At 40.8% G+C, this 21,808-nt stretch overlaps 2 protein-coding genes across 3 annotated transcripts in view; one reads left to right on the top strand and one right to left on the bottom strand.

The window, feature by feature from the left end:
* phlpp2 (PH domain and leucine rich repeat protein phosphatase 2) overlaps positions 1–10,622 on the top strand; it is a gene marked incomplete at both ends in the record, with an annotated part of 33,386 nt that extends 22,764 nt beyond the window's left edge. The window contains 12 exons of the mRNA XM_080039714.1: positions 1,686–1,916; positions 3,430–3,632; positions 3,794–3,854; positions 4,375–4,470; positions 5,263–5,418; positions 6,776–6,976; positions 7,314–7,476; positions 7,587–7,717; positions 7,851–7,964; positions 8,597–8,791; positions 8,944–9,175; positions 9,327–10,622. Coding sequence (XP_079895840.1) covers positions 1,686–1,916; positions 3,430–3,632; positions 3,794–3,854; positions 4,375–4,470; positions 5,263–5,418; positions 6,776–6,976; positions 7,314–7,476; positions 7,587–7,717; positions 7,851–7,964; positions 8,597–8,791; positions 8,944–9,175; positions 9,327–10,622 — 3,079 coding nt within the window. The remainder of the gene's footprint in view (positions 1–1,685; positions 1,917–3,429; positions 3,633–3,793; positions 3,855–4,374; positions 4,471–5,262; positions 5,419–6,775; positions 6,977–7,313; positions 7,477–7,586; positions 7,718–7,850; positions 7,965–8,596; positions 8,792–8,943; positions 9,176–9,326) is intronic.
* Positions 10,623–14,808: 4,186 nt separating this feature from the next.
* marveld3 (MARVEL domain containing 3) lies at positions 14,809–19,308 on the bottom strand. 2 transcript variants are annotated; one of them, XM_080033765.1, is made up of 4 exons: positions 19,205–19,308; positions 17,977–18,224; positions 17,703–17,800; positions 14,809–16,866 (listed from the first exon to the last, which is right to left on the bottom strand). In XM_080033765.1, exons 2-4 carry the CDS (start codon positions 18,213–18,215, stop codon positions 16,256–16,258), a joined length of 948 nt encoding a protein of 315 aa, XP_079889891.1. In that variant the 5' UTR covers positions 18,216–18,224; positions 19,205–19,308; the 3' UTR covers positions 14,809–16,255. The 2 variants fall into 2 exon arrangements, with proteins under 2 accessions (XP_079889891.1, XP_079889892.1); XM_080033766.1 differs by having other exon boundaries at positions 17,977–18,227; positions 19,205–19,305.
* Positions 19,309–21,808: the final 2,500 nt, after the last annotated feature.

Consider the following 21,808-nt stretch of genomic DNA (forward strand, 5'->3'; position numbering starts at 1 on the left):
CATCTGGGACAGATGTGCATGGTTCCACAATAAGAAGAAAACTCAGTCAACATGGCTTTCATGGGATGGTTGCTGAAGAAGCCTCTGCTCTCAAAAAAGAACAAAACTGCTTGTCACAACTTTGCCAGAGAGCACCTGGAGATACCTGAAGTCTTATTCTGTGGACAGATTAGTCAAAAATTGAACTGTTTGGTCATAACCAAAATCGCCATGTTTGGGCAAAAACGCAATTCTGCCTACCACCTAGAGAACCTTCTCCCAAGTGAATAATGGTGGTTTCAAATTGTCTGCAAATCTCCAGGTGTAATGTTTGGGTTGGCTTTTACCTGAAAAATCACTTTTCTTGTGGCGCTTGAGGATATTTTTGAAGGAAGTCCACTTCTAGGCAGATGTTAAGTCACTCTTAAAGCTCTCCATTTGTAGATGATTTGCCTCACGGTGGACCGATTGAGCTCAAATTTTTTTTTATGAATTTATAACTGTCCCCAGACAAATGTGTAACATCAAAACTCTATTCCTGAGATCCTCTGAGATTTGTTTCCCTTTTAGCATGTCTGACCTGTATGGGTTCACTTTGGTGAGCCTAAACTGACCTGGTTTTATCTCTGTTTTATCTAGTGCCACCCAATTTCTTTCCTAAAGATCTCTCATTACATTGGTCTATTTCATCAACCAATTTGGCCAACCTGATTGTGTTTACCTTGCTCGATTTAAGCAATGCAGCTCAGGGTTCACAAACTTTTGCACATACAACATTCGTCAAATAATTTGTTTTATCTGTTTTAACAATTGATTTCTGGAAAATAAAAATGTTGAATTGATAAACAAACATCTGTTATTTCATATAAAAAATACTGGTATTGATAAAAATGAATTAATAATGGTTAAAATAAATAAAATTCCAAAAGGCTCAAGGGGTTCACAAACTTTCGCACTTGACTGTATAACAACAGTGAAGTCAAATGAACATAGCAAAAAGCACACATTTTTCGGTATTTTACTCCAGCTGAAAGTTATATCATCAATATTATATCAGAAATAGGAAAAATAGTTTTTTTTTCAGTAATATCAGGTTTCCTGTTTGTCCTTGTGTTGTTTCCATCAGTTAATTTGTTTGATCAAATATTGTAGTGATTTGCACTTTAAGGCCATTAAATCTGGATTTAACAGAGTCGCTGAAATGCACAAACCTAAAACATGTTGTTATGCAACCAGATTAAGTCAGGAAGCCAAAATGAGACAGTATTCATCCTGTGAACCTGCTTAATGTAGGGTGCAGCTCAGTTCATCAGATCAGAATCACAATTGCTTTTATTGCCAGGTACGTTCTCCCATACTAGGAATTTGCTGTGGTCGGACCGTGCACAAAATAAAAATAGAATTAACAAGAAAATAAGTAAAGGCATCCTAAATAATACGAATAAAATATTTACAAATGCAATATTCTAAGAGAGATATGTGCAAATGTCTATTCAAAAAAGGGGATCTGTACAATTGTGCAGAGTAAACTAGATCAAAGTTGTGCAATGAAATACAGATTGAGACATCTAATGATCTGTGTAAATGCAACACATTGTAGCTATAGTATATAACTGCAAATGGATGCAAGCAGGTATTCTGACCACTGTATGAAAAAGAAGTAAAGCAAAAAACAAGACCTTTTTTTTCTCCCCTCCATCTTGTAGCCTGCAGACGCTGTCGTTGGATGGAAACCACCTCAGCTCCCTGCCTGAAGAGCTGGGTGGCCTGTCCCAGCTCAACAGTCTGGGGCTCTCCTTTAATAACTTCTCTCACATCCCCGCTGTGCTGGAGCGACTGAGCGCAGTGGACAAGCTAGCCATGGCTGGGAACAGAGTGGACAGTCTGGAGCTGTGTGCACTGGCCAGAATGAGCCACCTGAAAAACATTGACCTCCGGTAAGAGAGGCCAGCCAGGGAATAAACAGTTCCCTGCCCTCCCTCTGCGCTCCCTTAGTCTATTATTCCCTCTCTTCTTTCTCTGTTGGATCAATATATAAAATGCAATATGTTATGTAAAAGGACCCCCTCCAAACACTGTCAAACATGTAGGGAATTTAAGGACAGTGGGAGAATATTTCTGCCATGCTTTTACTTTTACTATAAAGTTTCAGTGGTTCAGTGATTCAATTATTGTCAAAATCACTTTTTGTCAAAATGAGTTAATGCCTCCTCATGATCCACTACCTGTCCGTAGTGAGTGTGCACTGAAAAAATACATAGCCTAGGGTCTGTGAGGAGATATTCACAGATTTTGACAAAAAAGTGATTTTGACAACAAGCGTTCTCCAGAATCACTGACTCCACCTGATCCTCCGCCATTGCCCCCTTTTCCAAACGGCTCCTTTAAGCCTTGTCTTTTTATTAAAAAAGTATTTATAGATGCAAGGTTTGCTGAGCACACATGCTTTTTTTAGGCATTGTCCTGCTTCACACCTACATTCACACCTGGGAGCTGCCTAGAAATAAAGTCCTTTGTGTTTGCCGGCCTCCTAGTAGCTCCACAGAACAAGACATGGAAGTTAAGGGACCTCTGTGGTGGACAATGAGGTACGGGAAAGCACTGTGAGGGTCTAAATGGCAACAACCGCTCAGCCCACAGCCAGCTAATAGTTCAGCCTTGGGAGTTAAGTTGTGGTTTGGCAGTGACAGACTATATTTATAAGGGCAAGGTGCATCCTTGGTGGACTAGTGGGCTGGCAGCTCTCATAACAGAGGAGCGGTTGTTTATTAACAGGATGGATGGGAGTCATGAAGCACAGTCATGAACTCATAATATCTGAAATGTTTTGTTGTATACCTGAGGGTGGTTTTAAAATGCAGGGTGCTAAATATGGGAAGACAAGTGAGTGTGACAAAAACAATCAATAAAAGGTTTTGCGATGGTGAAACAAAGAGAGAGACAATGGATTGCTCCCCGAAAGCCATTCATCAAACACAATATCTTTAGGGCAGCTATGAGATATGCATTTGAGCAGGCAAGTGCCTTGGATATTTTCTCGATGTTCACTTGATTTTTTTTTTTATTCTTATTTTTTACAAATTTACTATTTTAAACTTTCTACAATAGTTGTTAAATTTTCCACAATTATAAAAAAATCTGAAGTATTACATTTAAATCCTATTGCTATTTTCCTGCGAGGTAAACTGAATTTCCTATTCTAGGCTGGGAGTTCTCCACTGCTACTGTATATTCCCTCAATGATCTGTCATTGTAAACTTAAATAGCCACCACTGTAATATTTTGAAAGCTAAACGAGCTATTTGTACAACAACCATACTACACTTACTTTGTCTAATTTTAGCAAGTACGACATATCACAGTTTCTTCATTTTCTTTGATGTCATGTGAATGCTCCAGTAGGAATAATCATTTATAATTCATCTCTTGCGCTCCCTTTGTTAAATGCAGATTGAACGGGCTTCGCCGGGTCTATAGTGAGAATCTAGAGGCGGTCAGCCAGGTCACACAGCTGGACTTGCGAGACAACTGCTTGGACTCATTGGACCTGAGCTCTGTCTGCAACCTGGAGACTCTGCACTGCCAGCGCAACCGGCTGGGGACACTCACACTCAGCGGTTTCACACTGCGCATGCTTCATGCTGGCAGCAACCGTGAGTCAAACAGAGCGCCATCATCTATAGCCGCTACTGCTGCCTCTCTGGCTGTGTGTCTTTATATGTCAGAACCTCTGTCTCGTTCATCTTATAAACACACTTATGAACACGGCCCCAGATGTTTAGCTGCTTCATTGCTGCTTCCCTCTACCCTACAGGCTTTCCAACGGTCAACATCTATCCAGTCCCTAACCAGCTGACACATATGGACCTATCACAGTGAGTTCTGGCTGGGAATAAGAAGCTGCTGAAGATCTCTGTGTTTTTTTCACAGATTTTTGTGTTCACAGGCTCTGATGTCTAAAAATAGCATTTTTTTTTATATCTTAATATGTATTAATCTAGTTGTGTAAATGTGTTGGTGTAAATTAATTGGAATACTGACTTTGACAATCATTTCCCGACAACCTCAAAGCAAATGTTCTACTCTGTGAAGCTTCACAGTATTTGCAGTTAGTAATTCAGAGAGAATACTATCAGGTTGTGGTCGCAAGATTTAAATGATGTGTGGCAAACATTTCCTTTTCTGTTGTTCTCTGCACAGCCCTCTTGTCACACGTTTGCCACCCCATGTAAAATGTTCTAGATCCGACGCCACTGTAGTTTGGTCTCCTGTGTTCTACAATTTTGAAACAGTTTACTCATCTGTGCTTTTAAAAGCAAAATGCCAACTCTGCTCAGTTTCAGTGTTTTGTGTGCGTGTCTTTCTATGTGTGTGACTGTGTGTGCGTTGAGACAGGAACCTTTTGGAGTACCTTCCGGACTGGGTGTGTGACTGCAGAAAAATTGAGATGCTGGACGTCACTCACAACCTCCTGTCTGAGCTTCCTTCAAGGTGACTATTAACTTTACTCACTAATCCTAAACCCTTTCTGCTAAAACTTCATCATTCAATAGTATCTGTATTGCATCTATTGTGTTAAAAGTCTTGTTTATTCTATTATACGTTCAACATTATTGGGGCCCCTCCGAATTGCTTTTAGTAGCTTATTTGGGGGTCCCCATTTCCCTCGTCCTTCATTGCCATTACGTCTATCATGAAATTGTTTCTCAATGATAAGATGATGACAACTAAATATTCCTATTTATCGTTTATGTTGCACAATTTGAATGTATTCAGCCGTGTGTTATGTGTTATGATCATGGAAGGAACAAGGCACGGATAACAGAATCTATAAATCTCATTGTGTACGAAAATACATGTGTCTTCATGTTGTAACTTTAAAATATGGCCTCCTTAAAGTGCTTGCCTCAAATTTGACCATCTCAAAACTCAACACAGGCATTTACATATGAATTCGACATTGAAAGAGATTTAGCAAATGAGATAATATTCCTCTATCCTCCACTGTACCCACTCATTACTTCTGTAAAGCTGCTGCGTTAGTTAGTCTGTTTATGCAGCTGAGCTGAAAGGGTCATTGGTGGATTAGTAAGAATGAGTTGGCATCCCTGAGAATGCCCCCCCCCCACACACACACACACACACACACACCCCGATGGCTACACGGGTAGTCAAATATGCATGGGGAGAGACCCATGTTTTAGTTCTTGGCCCTTTTGTCGGCTGGCTCTTTTGTTCTTGTCCTAATCTGCCTCTCTGACGTCTCTGCTGGCCCTCCGACAGACTGCTCAACAGCTTGAGTTTGAGAAAGCTGCTGGCGGGGAACAATCGTTTGCAGAGAGTGCCTGACCTACTTGACCACATCCCTCTGGAAGCCCTGGACCTCCAGCACAACAAGCTAGCCCAGCTCCCAGAGAGTCTGTTTTACAAGGCCTTAAAGTGAGTCCCTCAGCCGCCACTTTACTTCACAGATCTTTCTGTTTCCTTTTTTGCGTTCTGTCCTCAAAGACTATATTTAGTCCTATAGCACCTGGTTCCTCTGCTTTAAATGAGTTTACCTGCACTGTATCCCCTGTTTGGTTGCAGCAGTTGACAGTTGACAGTTAAATGTACCACAGCTCACAGGTTTTTGGGATGTAGTGTAGCTTGTATGTAGGGGATTGTGGTAAGGAGCTCAATGGAGCAGCCCAGACCGTAACTGGAGCTTCATTGGCCCTCCTATATCCTGTGTGGTAAATCACTTAACACCCATTAGCGGTTCAAATGCTCTAATGTACTTTGCTGTCTCTAATGCTGAGGCTCTAATGGCAGTGACTGCTTGGAAGGATGGGTTTCCTGATATGTTGTCTAAGAACCGTACAGCTTACATGGGGAAGCAGTCACACTCCTCACTAATAGAAATGATAACTAACACAAATTGATAACTAACTCCTTCACATATTCATACTTGTGTAGACACTGAATGTCTAAAGACCTGCCAGGCCAGTGATATGTCAGTGGTCTTGTAATGAGCTGCAGAGAAATCATTTCCCTTTGATAATGCCTTACATCACAGTGAGACAAGGCTAGCATCCTATAGTGGGTGAGGAGAAAGACAGGCTTTTTTACTTGATATGCACAGACAATGACTTAACAACAACAATGAAATAAGAACCACTAGAGCAAGTCCAACTGTATGTAAATCAATGCTTCATCTGAAGGGCTAAATTGACTGTCTGTGTTTATAAGTTTCCTCTTCACGTAAATGAGAATATGAATATAGATGAGAAAAGCCCATAATAGGTGGCATTTACATTGTTATAATACTATCAATACTGTAGCTTTAACTGTTGTTAGAATAAAGTAATGTTAATCATGCTGCTGCAGGCTACTTTTACTGACTATTTTCTTAAACATACTTTTCGCTCACTGATAGTTACATTTAAAGTTGTAGTTTTTAGGCTGTCCTATAAATAATTAAATACCAGCTGCTCTAAGACATGACGCTGAAGTACCTCAAGCAATTTAAAACACAAAGAAGAACTATTTAAAGTATTTATGTGCATAATAAACTATATCATAAATCAAATTCTACCTGAATTTTCTTTAAGAACACAATGATGCCTATGTTCAGGCAACGCTTCCTTTAGAATGCATTCCTCAAATGTCTAGCTTCAAATCCCCCACAATTGACTGTAAAGGAGACAGGGATTGGGGTGTACACTGTCCTTGGATTCAATCCTATAGACAGGTTGGATACCAGGTTATACTTTTTTCAACTAATGTGTCTAGTCTTTATTTGTTTATTCTCTCACAGCCTAAAATACTTAAATGTGTCAGCCAATGTCCTGGAAAGTCTTCCTCCCAGCAGTCAATCAGAGGAGAGCCTCAGCACACTGCAGGAGCTCTACGTGACGGGGAACAACCTGAATGAGAACTGTGGTGCTCTGTTGGTTGGACACCAAAACCTGCGGGTCCTTCATATCGCATACAACCAGCTGCTCTCCTTCCCCGCCAGGTGTGTAACCACTACTTTCATATCAGCCAAGGTATTTTTTTTTTTCGTTCATTCATAATTTTAATGACCTACAGTATATAATAATACAATTGTGTCAGCATCATTTTTATAAACCCAAACTACCTGTACCCGTCATTTGAAGTTGTCACTTTCTGGAAGGACCTTCGTTAAAATAACCTATTCTTTGGACAGTTTTATATCATTAAGAACTATTATTTAAGAGTCTATTTTTCAGTGCCATATGGTTCTTTCCTACAACTCAATACTATTTGTTATGTTAATATTCCACTTGTTCAGCTCTGTGGAGTGCTTTACTGTCATGTGTGTTTGTCTTTAGCAAGCTGAGTAAACTGGAACTGCTGGAGGAGCTTAATCTAAGTGGCAACAAGCTGAAGACCATCCCCTCCACTGTTTCCAGCTGTAAGAGACTGCACACCCTCATAGCACACTCCAACCACATCACTGTCTTCCCAGAGATACTCAACCTGCCTGAGATCAAGGTCAGTCTCGTTCTGGCTTTGACCTGCCTGACCAGCAGTGTGTGTATCAATGTGTGCATTATTATGTTAATCTTGTGTCACCTCATGTGTGTGTTCGTACTTTCGAATAGCTTGTGGATCTAAGCTGCAACGAGCTTACTGAGATCCAGCTGCCAGACTTGTTGCCCTCCACTCTGCAAGAGCTGGACCTGACGGGCAACAACAGCCTGATGCTGGAACACAAAACCCTCAACCTCTTCAGGTCAGTCAAAAAACCCAGAGCAGTTACTGGTAACACACAGAAATGTGTCGCGCAGTAATGATGATGATGAGAGGGAGCGTATATATTGTTTAATCTACAATGCGTTCTACTCTATAACCTTTCCTTTTTATAGTCACATCACCACCCTTAAACTGGACCAGAAACCCACTACGACAGCAGGAGACTCATCGAGTGCCTCCACTCCATGGAACCATGGGTACTCTGAAATGAGCGGCCAAAGGAACAAGTGAGTTCTGGTCTGCTGCTGTTTCTGTGTCGTTTTCTATGTTTATTTTTTGGTGAAAATGAAGAGCGTATAATTTCCCTCATCACCTGCAGATAGCATCTATCTAATCGTGATATACTGTACATGATAAGTATATGAGTGTTTTGTTCACTTCCTTCTTTTAGCCTAGTCTTTCTCGTCTATATGATGTTTTTCATCTTTCACTTGTGTCCTCCTCATATAGTCACTTTTCACTTGTTATGGTGCATTGGTTATAGTAAATATACAGTCTGTTTTGGATGTTGTTTTAAAAGCATTGAACAGTTGTCCACCTCTGAGTCATAGCTGAATCATTGTCAGGTTGTCTAGCACTGGCATCAATATTATACTGTGGTGCAGTGGAGCCAAACAATCCTATTGTATGTAAGGCCAGTAACTGCATTAAGTTCCCTACTGTTGAGAGGCCGGTACACCTGGCTGCTCCTCCGGGGTCATGTCCACCACAGGGGGCCACACAGCAGTGTCTTTTTTCAGCTGCCAGTTCCCTTGACCTGCAGCTGCGGTGTCGCGAGCTGAAGTATGTATGAGGTTTACCTCTGTACGGGAGGCGCTGACTCATCTGTTTGTTAATGCTGATCTGTCGTCGGGCACAGGTTGTGTGTGTCCGTGCTGGCTGTGGACCGCTTCGGAGACAACGTGGAAGCGTGCTACGGCATCTTTGACGGAGACCGCAATGAGGAAGTGCCTCGGCTGCTGCAGTGCACCATGGGAGATGTGCTGTGCGAGGAACTTCAGCACTCCAGTATAGATAAAGTGTATATGTGCAACACTTTCCTCACCTCGCACAGGTAGGACTGATTTATTAAATGTTATTTGAATTTATTTATAAATGCCTCTTTTGAGCTTGCGAATTATCTGCATAAGGTAACAGTTCTGCAGGATGAAACCAGGGGCTCAAAGAGTTTTTCAGCAGCTTTTTGTTTTGTTTTCTATGGGACAGGAAACTAGGTATGGCTGGCCAGAAACTGGGGGCTTCTGCCTTGCTGTGTTACATTCACCATGAGCCTTCAGACCCGGGAGGCTACTTCAGCCTCACTGTGGCCAATGTGGGCACCTGCCAGGCACTTTTATGCCGGGATGGCCGACCTGTACCCCTATCTAAGGTTTACAGTTTGGAGAACTGTACCAAGGAGATGGAGAGAGTCAAACTCAGTAAAGCCATTATTACCGAGGTAATGCACAGCTGCTATGTATGTTGGTTCCAGACATTATGTAGGAGTTGTCATCTAGTATTAATGTGCAGTTTCATATTCATAGCTGAATATATTGCAAAGTTGCTGCATACTGATCTACAATTTTAATGGCCCCTTCTGTTTTTTACAGGATAACAAAGTAAGCGGAGTGACATGCTGCTCTCGCCTGCTGGGCTGCTCTTATCTGTCTCCCTGGGTGCTTCCCAAGCCCTGGGTGCACACCGAGCCTCTCTGCTCCCAGGACGAGTTCTTGATCCTGGGGAACCGAGCGCTGTTTGAGCGGGTCTCCTACCAGGAGGCCGTGTGCACCGTGCAGGCCGTGCGGGATCCTCGGGCCGCCGCCAAGAAGCTGTGTTCGCTCGCCCAGAGTTATGGCTGCAAGGACAACCTGGAGGCCCTGGTGGTGGCCCTGCATATTGTGGAGGACAGCTGTACCTGCGCGCCACCGGTCCCCGCCACCGAACAACCAAAGGGCCCCCCACTTTCCCTCGCTCCTGTGCCTGTGAGCGTCACCCCGGGCCCCGCTGACCCGGCCGCCCCCCTCTCCTCCAGCAGCGGCCTTGTCTCAGAGCTCAACGGAGAGACATCGGCCTCTGAGTTGGGCAGCGAGGCGGGCTCCACTGCTTCAGACGAGCAGACGCCCTCTGGCCCCGCAGCCCGCCCAGAGAGACGCTGCAGCCTCCACCCTGCCACAACACTGTGCGGCATCATGCTGCCCGGCTCAGCTGTTACCCACGCGGGCCTGTTCCAGCGCCAGCCCTCCTGTGCCACCTTCTCCAGTAACCAGTCTGACAACGGCCTGGACAGCGACGACGAGGCTCCGCTGGAAGGCGTCATCTCCAACGGCAGCAAGTTAGAAGTGGAGGTGGACATTCACTGCTGCGCCTTCCAGCTACGCTCGCTAGGCCCCGAAAGCCCCAAAGACTTTGACCTGGACAAAAAGCGAGGCTCTGACTATCCTAATGGCAAAATGCGTAGACAGAACAGCGTGGTGGTGTCGGCCACCAACGGCTGCCTGCTGGCCGTGTGCGGCAGAGAGATCGCCGACCTCAAGAAGTCTCCCTCCACCTGCAGCCTGTTCGGGAAGAAGCTGTCCAACGGCTCTGTGGTGGCCCCTGAGGACAGTCACAATCTGATCGAGGTGGCCCTGGAGGCTCCTAAGAAGAAGTCTGGCTACTTCACTGCACCGGCACAGCAGGACCCCGAGGACCAGCTCATTGTGCCTGCTAGTCTGGAGCAAGAAGTCAGGGAGCAGCTGAGAGGCCAGAGCCCTTTGGTCTCAGGTCCCTCCTTACCATGCATCCCCCCTTCCTTACAAGACCCTGTGTGGGATCATCCACATCCCCCTGCATTTCCCTCAAACCTGGTCCCAGGTCCAGGCCCGATGCCCATCCTACAGCAGGAAGTCTACGATACAGCCCTCTAGGAAGGAGCGCACAGCACAGAGCCACGTGGCTGCAATTCTGTGGTTGAGCCATTCCAGAGGAAACGAGGAGATGATTCTCACACTATACGTGTGGGATATTCCAACTCTCAAGTTGCCATTCAGATCTCTTGTGGGGACAATAAACAAACTGTGGACTTTGATAGGGACTGAGTGATGCTGCGCCATTGTTGAGAGGTTTAAAAAAGGGGTTTTCTGTGCATGGTCTGAGTGTCCAAGGAAATAGGAGGGAACAAAATCCTAGTTTATAACATGACGTTATAAAGAGAAGGATTGGCTGGAAATCATAGACCTAAACAAGCCTGACTTGAAATGGGACACCTTGTGTGTTTAAATATGTCAGCAACATTTCCCTTTACATGAAAAGCAAGAAATCTAGAGTGTATTCAGTGAGGTCAAATGTCTTCTCCAGGGGCTCTGTGACTCTCAGGTCCTGGAGAGAAAACCCCGTGAGTGAAACTTGAAAAAGTGCCTACAGCCGACGACTCAGCCTAGAGCTCCTCCACACCCAGGCTGTGTTCTGGGGATGTGAGCTTGTTAAAGTTAAAGTTGGGAGGAGGGACAGTGTCTCCAAGAGACCAGCGCTGGCACAGCTTCTGCTCTCCTCCTCTTTCTGTGGCTCACAGAGGAAATCACACAGCATAAATGCTTGTAAGGCGCATAGGACTTAGAAGATGTGGAGACAAAGTAACTGCATTTACATCGCCAGAAACGTTATAGTCAGGGTTTTATTTTCAACATTTCCCACACAATATATATAGAGTCTCCTATATGCGATCAATTTATTCTATAGTACACACTCGCAACTAGCAGCCGTCTGACGGGGTGTGCTTGGGCTGCTAGAATCGTGATTAAAAAGTGTCGCTATTTAGGGCAAGGCATTTTGAATAGCTTTCAAAGATAATATCAAAGTCGTACAAATGTACAGTGCAGCAGATGTGTAGAATTAAAAAATATATAATTCACAAGTATAATCAGTGACAGTGCATGGTCAAATGATCTCCTTAAAAACTACATATGAAAATAAAAGTTTTATTTACATTTAATCAATGATGAGGTCCCTGGGTAAGTGGCCTGGAGACCCCAGTTTGATCTTTGAATATTATTCAACTTCAATCATTTGAACAAATCAGTCAAGGCACAAAAGTGTTACACAGTATACTGCAGAGAGATAGGAAAGGTACAGTATTTGTACGTACTGTTATTATAAAATATCTCGACTGGTACTTAGATTGCACATTTTGGTCCATCTTAACTTTGGAGGCTGCTACCCTTTTATAAATGGTAAACATCCATCCACGTCCCCGCAGGCCGATTTTAGTTATTGACATCATTACATCTCTCAGCAAATATTGTTTCAGCTCAGCTCTCTAATGCACTGACTACACATCCAGATGAGTTTCAGGGTCGTGCAATGGCCTATTATAAACAGAACCATATTGTCTTGTATTCTGTAAGATCAGGTATGTGTACACAATATTTGGGACACAGCCACAAATTATGTCTCACTATTCTTTGATATAGTTCTATTTTTCACACATACATATTGCATATAAACTATTTCCTTATAAGGGGGCAATGCCTCTGTAGAATTCAACCAACACTGCTCATATATAAGAAATACTATCAGTGCAGCAACAGTATGAGTTACTGCAATAAGAACTCACTGGTTCAGTAAGTAATGCATTTTCCCCCATCAAGTCACACACAGTGGTTGGTATCATGAGTTTTAATTTCTTAATGTATGTAAGTTGTCAGAACAACATTATTATTTGTATTATCAGGTCAATATTATGCAGCCCTGGAAAATCTCAGTTTGCCCATCCCTGAACCTCCCCACCGTGTGCCAAAAGAGAAAGCAGCTCTGCTCACAGGCTGCTGTGGTTACTGTATATGAAGGCCAAAGTTGGGTAATTGCTCATGTTGGTGATTACTACATCAGATGTTTATTTTTGGTTGCCACCCCTAAGTTGGAAGTGGTGCAGTTCTGGCATTCCACAGCTGTTGCATAGCTGGACCTTTCAGTGTTCCCTTTTAGCCTTAAATATACACGACTCAGTGTTTTTTGAAAGGAGAAGCTCATCGTTTTATCACGCTCGTGCTAGTGTTTTTTTTTTTACTGCGGTCTTACGCTGCGGGGGGGTTGTTGTTTAACTTAAGCAGCCCCTTTGTCCTTTTTTGCCCCATTAGGAATGAGTGATACATCAGTGATGAAGCCTTAATTAATGTGTGAGTCCGAACCTTTGCTTGTTGTTTGCAAGTTTTTATCTGTTTGAAAGGATTAAACACTGTTAAAAGTGCACTTTGTACATAAAAAAAAATAGTGATATTCAGAGTTATGTATATTTGAGTTTAATATATGATATATCGATCAACAGATAGTGTGCCAGGATTATTGTGACTTCCCTCAACCCAACATATCACCTCGTGTCTAAGAATACATAGCCAACAGAAACGTTGATAAATGTAAAGTGAAATAATGACTCATGCATTTACAACATTCACTTTGTGGTGTTTTATTTTTATTTATTTTTTATATGAGAAACATTTGTTGTTTTATTCAGTTTTTGTTTTGTTTTGTTTGTTTGCTTCCAATGACATCTGGAATTTACTAAATGTCTCTACTGATATTTAAGTTTTCAACATCAGCACCACAAAACACATAATACACGTTCTTAATTGTTCTTAAATTACTCTTACCTAATATAGATATGAGTTATGGGCCCCCCACTTGGCAGAAAATGAGAAATTAGTTATTTTGTGTGTTATCCTCTATTGATATCAAGTATCAACATTTAATTTAAATGTTTTCTTATTGATTCTCAACCATTAGACATACAGGTACATCTTTTTGAAAAAGGCTCAAGATTAAGGACATGAAATGATAGCGTTAGACTAATATAATAATAATTGTGATTTCCACTTCATTTTTGAATTTTTCTTTTTCTAAAGTGAATAATGGGAAACCGTTTTTTATGACAAGGCTAAGGATTAGTTTCCAGTCACTTTATTGAGCAGACTGTGCAGCGTCTGAGATGCCAAACTCTTTGTTTGGCATTTGGACCCACGTGGATGGGCACTACAGCTGAAGCTGCCACAGGAGGAGTTAGCAACAGAAAAGCTATAAGACAGATTATGATTGTGAATAATATTGGCACACACCTGAGAGAAGCTGGATGGCTGAGCTGTCGAGCAAGATCCTAGAGGAGAGATTCAACTTTCTTTAAGGTTTTCATAGAAAATGGTGGTGTTGGGAATTCGCTCGTACTATTATGCAAAGTGTCAACTGTGTATCACCTAAAACTAAGAATCCTATTTCTCAATATGTCTGAAAATTAATATTGAGCGATGTATGTGTTTATGATGTAACTCATTGGGACTGTGTGTGTAAGTTGTAGCATTGCTATTTTATTATTCCCCTAATGGGTTCCTTCCTTAAGCTCATTTGCAGTGTAGATTTATCAGTTTGGTCCCAGTTTGCCTTGTTAGGCAGGGACTGCGTTGCACTGCTATATTTAGTGCTCTTCGAATGGCCACATTGGCAAGGTTTTTTATACAGCTGTACATTCATTCTTTGTGTCTCCTGGTTGGCACCACTGTCCTGTCCGGTATACATTTCCAACGTGAAGTATATTTGAATAATGAACCATCAGTAGACTTATCAGTGTCCGTGTACATATGCCGACTGTGTGCTTCAATACAGGAAGAGAGAGCACAGGGTACAGTGCGTTGGCTTAAAATATTCCCTTTAATTCTTTAGTGGAGGGGGTCCAGTATTATAATGCTCATAATCCCCTTCGTGCACCAAAATAGACGGTGTGTGCATTTGAGTAGGCCACAGTGTCTGTGTTTTATTTAGTCGGCTGAAAGGGATCATTTCTGTCTGTAAAGCTATGCTTTTGAAAAGTGTGTGTGTGTGTTTGGGGGGGGGGGAGGGTGAGAAATGAAGCACACTGAATAATGGATTGACTGTAATTCTGCGTGAACGCTATGAATGAGATTGGTCCAAGATGCTCCAGATGTTTTAACATGTGACCAAAGTAGCCATTGTTAAATCCCATGGTTCCTTTCTGTACATTGTTTCCTAGAAATGCTTGAATATTTTTTTTCTTCAATGCCAAGAAGCCGATGTTTATTTTTGTACTTTATCGTTTCATGCAAATTTATATTCCCTCTCCACTAACAGTATTTAATGTGATTAGGTTCTTACAGCAGAAAAAAAAACTCTCACTCATCATGGTACTTTATTTGTAGGTACTAATTATAATTAATGACTGTATTCAATGTTGAAAGCATGCCCTAAATATAAATCAACATAAAAGCATAGAGTACATACAACATGTGATTTATTTGTACAGATCTGAGCATATCTAAAATGTTTAGGTCTGTATTCTAGCATGCAGATTACTGCTAAAAAGTAGATTTACGTTTGATAATGAAAGGAATTATTATTCAGTTAAAGGCCTAACACTGAGTACTTTGGCTATGAATCAGACAGGATTGTACCCTCTTGAAGTGGAAAACGGTCGTTATTTTATTTTAAATGCTATCATTAGTTTGGAGCAAACAAGCTGTTTTTAAATTAACTTTAAGCCAAGTAGCAATAAAACTTTTTACTGTGAACTGTTTTGTCCAGTGTCCATTTTGCTCCTAATTTTTATGATGTTTTCATTCCAATAAATAGCAAATTGACTGATTTTTCTCGGTCAGTATAAGATATAAATGTCTACACTTTGTCATTATTTATTAATACCTGAACTGTACTTTGAACATATTGTTTTATTTATTATTGACCTTGGTTTCCATAAACGTTGTCTCCTATTCAATCAGCCTAAATGCACTGAGGCAGTCATCAGCTCAATCAATGTATTGGAAGAAATAGACAGGACACAAAAACGAGCTGCTTTGGAAATATATAAAAGTCATGGACTCATTGCTAAACAAAGTAGATCTGCCATCTACTGCTGAAGCTCAGAATGGCATCCTAAACTCTAGTTCAATTGTCTAAATATGAGGAAAAACTCATCTTAAATATGTAACCAATCTCTGTGTCAAGATCCAGGATTAATTATCAACAGACTGAGCTTCACTCTGACATAGCTCAGATTCAAGGAATGCAAATGTCAGTCTCAAACACAAATTATATGACCTTAAAAAGACGTAGGTTTTACAAAACCCTGTTAACGTTGCTCTGAAAGTAACAAACAACATCTTCAGACAAGAATGAATACAAATTATAGGTGAGTTTTTCTGGCAATAGCACTGTTTATTTTATCTTTAAAAAACTAATAATATAATCTAATAAACTAATAATAAAAATAATCTGTATTACAATTAAGTGGTTTATTATAATTACACATGGGAATAATAAATGTAACAGACGGTACTCAGGTATAGTAAACTGGAAAGGTGGTAGGAATTTTACAAAAAAGTAGCCGACAAAAGCAATTAAAAAAAACTTCTTCAAGACAAAGTGGGTATAAAAAGCTTCTTCACAGATCAAATTGGACACAAATAAAAACAGAATATCACTAGATACGGTAGGAAAATGTTATAGGGATTTATAAGTCTCAATCCGACCCTCTGTTGGAATATAACAAGGAGAAAAGCCAGCTTTAAAGATTAGCGTCCTCGTTTGTCCTTTGCCTCTTTAGCTCGCGCACTGACCTGAAGGCTCTGACCGCCAACACCGCCCCAAAGATGAAAACAAACACGCCCACCACCCCGAAGAGACCGCCTGCGATGTCTGCACCGTGGAACTGGCACTCAAAGCCCTTGTGCCCTTTGCCCTTGTACATCTGCTCTCTCTCGGCGCAGATCGGATCGTTGTAGGTTGCCTGCAGCTTGATGAAGTAGAAGGCCAGCGCGGGGATGTAGCCCAGGCCTATCAGGAGGTTGACTAGAGCCTCGCCCAGCAGTAAGGGGGGCCAGCGGTAAGGCACTCGGAAAATGCCCAGTCCCAGCATGACACAGGCGTAGACCATCAGAACCCCTCCGCATACCATGGTGAAGACGTAAGGAGGCCTCTTGAGCTGATGGAAGAGCCGGTCCAGCTCCTTCACCCTGTCTGCCGCAGCTCCTTCGAAGGCGTTGGCTCCACCAAAGTAATAGTAGTAGATTCCCCCGAGGCCGGCCAGGTCCCGGTAGCCCCCGTTGTTGCTGTACGGCACTCCGGCACAGATGACCAGGAGCAGATTCACAAACACTTCCATGAGCTGGCAGAGACCTGGGACACAGACACAGAGACACACACACACACACAATTAACACAATGTTTAGCAGATTCACAAAGCAGTGAGACACAAGAGCAAAATACGTCGTGTCGATTAATTGTTTCTGCGTTTTATTTGTCATATGTAATAATAAACTGAATATCTTTGGGTTCTGGATGGTTCCCTGGAAAGATGTTTCAATGGGAAATAAAACCATTCCCTGGTGAAAGTCTTGTGGGAAATGTTTCCAAAAAAGAATCAATAGTTGCAGCCCCAAATGCAAATATACTGTAAAAAGAAATGTTCCAACTCAGCCCTGACCCAAAAATCTCATAGTAATATGATATTATATATTATCACATTCAGGGCAAATTTGAGTATGTGCTTTGTAAGTAACAAGCAGAATTAATCAACTAATGTAAAGGAGAAGATAATAATTAATTGTAAATATATCGTTAAACATACAGTATACAGTATGTTACCTGTCCGACGTGTCCGTACTGTTTGTGCAATGAAAAAATAATCGAGTGTTAATACACAGCCTAGGCACTGTAAATGGTCATGTTGCTAGCTACGATGGGCCTCTTTGTTTACATACCAGTTTACACAGCCTAGGCTCAGTAAATGCGCATGTTGCTAGCTATGGTGAGCCCATTTGTTTACATACCAGTGCACAGAGCAAGGATGTGTATTAACACATTAACAATTGATTTTGAAAACAAGTGATGATGATGATGATGATGATGATGATGATGATGATGATGATGAACAAGTGTTCCTCATAATCACTGACTCCACCTTCAACTACAGCTCAAATTTCACAGAAGGACTTCAGAATAAATATACTTGCCTCTACTGGTTAAGATGTATCTGAAATTGTACAGAGCTTTTTTGTGTGGTGGTTCATAATACTCTCCTTCAGAATGATACACCGGAGTCTCTCTGGACCTACAAGGAGGACAACAGCACTTTTACAGTGAGTCAGATGGAAATGTATTCTTTCTCTAGAAAACATTTTTTGCATTCAAATATATCTAAAGCACCCTATCACAGGTGGCTGTAAAAGTGTGTGTGTACTGGAGGCATGACAGCGAGTGCGGGGGTTTGTGTGTACAGCCCCTTACAGTCTTGTGGGTCCTTCATGGTCGTCGTCTCTGTAAGCAGGTGTCTCCCTGTGAGAGGAGGTTGTCACGTCCCTCTGTCTGTCTTGTTTGGCCCTCCTGTCACCGGCTGAGCCTCTCCCGTCTCTGTCTCTCGGTCTGTGGTTGCGACCTCTGTCGTCGTATGAGGCATGATCCCGGTCCCTGCTCTCGTACTCTGGGGACACATCACTTCTCTGGTGGTGTCCTCCCCTCTCTGGCATTTCCCCCCTCTGCTGACAAAAGATGATTAAGGACACAACACCTCATAAACAAAGTGGATAGTTGGCTTGTGTCTCTGTAGCTGCCACTGTAGATAGCAAAACAGTGTGAAGGATAATTGAATGGAGATAAATGGCTGGGTGAGGTGCATAACGAAACACAGAAGTTAAGGGTTCCTACAGTTAAAGCCCTTTTTAAATTTTTTATGAATGCCAATGTGATCAATTGCTTTGGTTTAGGGACAAGTTAGCATAAAACATGACTTATTTGGTCCAAGAGAAAAAAATACTAGGCCTACTTAAAATGTATGAGATTTTGTTATATTTTGAATGTGATTCAAATGTGTCAATAATAATAAGTCACTTAAATGTTTCAATGTGACATATCATAGCCTACAATGCTGGTCTGCGTGATGCCGATATGCGTGAATAATTTTGAATACTTTAGGCACAAATAGATGCTTCAAATTATTTTTAGTTTTCAGTAACCAAAGAAAAAGAAAGAAGGAAATTTATAAAATCCTACTGCATTTGAAGCAAGTTTGACAGGTTAATTTAATTTTAAATCATATTCAGGACTAGTTATGGGTGGTAAGGATTTTCGTGACCAAGGACAATTGAGTAGGCTAAATAAATAGCCTCGTTCGACTTGGAGCCGTCTTGCTCAGACCTGCGCAACTATGACGCGCGCACAACAAAAATGCTGTGCGCTCAGCAAGCCGAGCGTCATAATTGCGCAGGTCTTAGCAAGACGGCGACATCTCAAACGAGGCTAGTAGAGTCGAGAAATTAAAACAGACCTAGGCTATTTATTTACGATTGTATTTCAACATGGTAGCACAAACAATTAAGAGGCCCACAATGATTAGCAACACACATTCCTTCCAAACCGAGTTTAACCGTGTTTCTTTTTTTCTTACGAAAAGGTGATACGATGGAAAGTTAGCCTATAGGGTAGTGATTAACAACGGAACAAAATAATGATGTCCTACCTTAAGTAGCCTATACACACTGTGGTCTTGTTTTCCTTTAAGCCGAGAAAAGAGACAAACAACCGCAGCAGACTACTGGCCTACCTCTCCCTATCTCAAATCTGAAATACAGGAAGTTTGAGATTTCCTTCTGCTGACACTCACCTGTGCTGCGCCACGCCCACTAGACAATTTCTGGTCAAAATAATAATACAAAATAACATTAATTTGTATACAGAAACTTCAACGTTTTCAGGCTTATTTCCCCAACACAGTATGTTGGTGTAGCCTATATATTAGATAGTAAGGCCTAGGCCTATATGTTGGATTCACTATCATATTGTTTATGAAAGATAGGCTACATTTTATTCGCTGTTCAGTTTGATACTAATATATTGTTACTTAGGCTTGCAGTTTCGATAAAATCCAAGTTTATTAAAAAAAAAAATTCAGCCGTTCACAACCTGCAAAACACTGAAATTTTGCGACTCATGCTCATGCCTCAACCCGGACGTGAAGGCACACGGCGCACGCGGTCACGCTTCAATCATGAAGCGTGTGGCGATATCAACTATTTCACTTTCAGTATTTCCGCCGAGCATGGAGACATTTCAAAAATAAATTTAACCTTCAGTGCATCTTAGGCCCTTTTTGGTACATTTTGGTTTTTCATTTCACAACTGCTGAGGCTGTGTTCATGCAAATGGCTTCATATTTGGTCAAGGCTAATGTTTTCTGACCAATTTATGAATTTTATCCTCAATTCATTAATTTACACTATAATGCACTGTATATTATTTTTCCTCACACTCAGCCTCCTTGGCCAAAACGGCACCTCATTGACTCCCATTCAAACGACATTTTTTGACCCTTCTGCCAATAGCTGATAGAAACCAGATTTTTTTTGTTTTGTTTTATTTCCTTGCACTAATGTCTTGAAAATTTTAATTTTTTATGTTTTTTTTTTAATTGCATCGGTTTTCTCTCATATACCATTGGTTTTAATTACAGGCTGAGATTTAATATTGCTCTCCTCTGCTACTAGCCACTGCAGGCCACATGAATAAATTGTTTCAGCTAAAATGCTCTCTCTGTATTCTTAGTGATGGCATAGTATAGTATAGATGTGTTTTTCGACAAATAAGTGTGTGTGCGTGTCTGTGTGTGTATCCAAACACGGACACTCAAATTCACATAGAGAAAAACAGTTCAGTGTAAATCCATAAAAACTGCATGTGTTGATCCCATGGTCAATTGAGGTTAAATACATGAATTTGGTAATATTAGACATTCATCCTGTTCTTATACCTTGAAATTTTACATTTTTACTATTTTACAGCTGATGCGTGAATTTCATCCTTATAGGCCTGAAGAGCAAAGATACCCCTAGTGGAAACGAGGGAACTGTGATTCATTTTGTATTGTTATCAGTTGTAAAGGCTATAGGCAGGACTTAATTCATAAAACATCTGAAAAAATCATAAAAATATAAAATTTCAAGTTATAAGAGCAGGATGAATGTGTAATATTACCATATTCACAAACTTATCCTCAATTAACCATGGGATCGAAACATGCTGTTTTCATGGATTTATATTGAGCTGTATTTCTATGTGAATTTCACTATCTGTTATTTGATACACACACAGGCACACATATTCACAAATACATATTTGTTGAAATACACATATACACTACTCTATGCTATTATGAAGAACCCAGACAGGGCATGTTATCTCAAATATTTTATTCATGTAGCCTGCAGTGGCCTAAGTAGCAAGGGAGTGCAAATTTACATTTTAGCCTGTAGTTGAAACACTGGCATATGTGTGAAATTAGCAACAACTAGTAAAAAACACAAAAAATGGAAAATGTCAAGACATTAGTACAAGGAACCAAAAGAATAATAAAAAAATCAGTTTCTCTCATCTTTTGGCAGCAGGGTCAAAAAGTGTGGTTTTAATAGAATTCTGTGTGCCGTACAATGGCCCTTAATGGAGGGCACATTTTAAATCTTAAATAGCAAAAAGAATAGAAATGCATTCAATTCAATATTATTGTTAATTCTTGACATCTATCACACTCTTCTAATCCCACTCAAAAAAATCCAATTTAGACTAATTATTATTTAGCTTTTTACTTTTTGTGTTTTTTCTTTAAAAAATACGAGTGACTTTTTCTAAAACAACTGTAATTTAAAGGGTTAAAATCCTTAAAATAAAGATGAATATGGTTTGTATGGTGAGGACTCGAGTTGAAAAAGAAAGTTATAAAAAAAAATTGTTGAAAAATACATTCATGTTATTTTTATCTACATATCAATTCAAAGTGACATCTTAAGCGCCGAAGGAGGCTGAGTGTGAGTCTTTTTTTAAATCTTAGATATAAAAAAATATAAAAATGCATTCAAATCAATTTCATTGCACATTTTTTACATCTATCACACTCTTACAATCCCCCTCAAAAAAATCCAATTCAGACTAATTATTTAGCTTTTAATTGATATTTTGTGTTTTTCCATTAAAAAAAACGAGTGACTTTTTCTAAAACAACTGTAATTTAAAGGGTTAAAATCCTTAAAATAAAGATGAATATGGTTTGTATGGTGAGGACTCGAGTTGAAAA

The sequence above is a fragment of the Ammodytes marinus genome (assembly GCF_949987685.1).
Source record: "Ammodytes marinus genome assembly, chromosome: 1".
NCBI lineage: Eukaryota > Metazoa > Chordata > Actinopteri > Uranoscopiformes > Ammodytidae > Ammodytes > Ammodytes marinus.

Excerpts from the sequence above, each read along its gene's own strand:
- marveld3 (XM_080033765.1), bottom strand. The coding sequence starts at position 18,215 with ATGCCAGAGAGGGGAGGACACCACCAGAGAAGTGATGTGTCCCCAGAG. Across the intron at positions 17,801-17,976 it reads CATGAAGGACCCACAAGACT|GTCCAGAGAGACTCCGGTGT; the intron begins GTAAGGGGCTGT and ends TCCTCCTTGTAG. Across the intron at positions 16,867-17,702 it reads ATACATCTTAACCAGTAGAG|GTCTCTGCCAGCTCATGGAA; the intron begins GCAAGTATATTT and ends TCTGTGTCCCAG.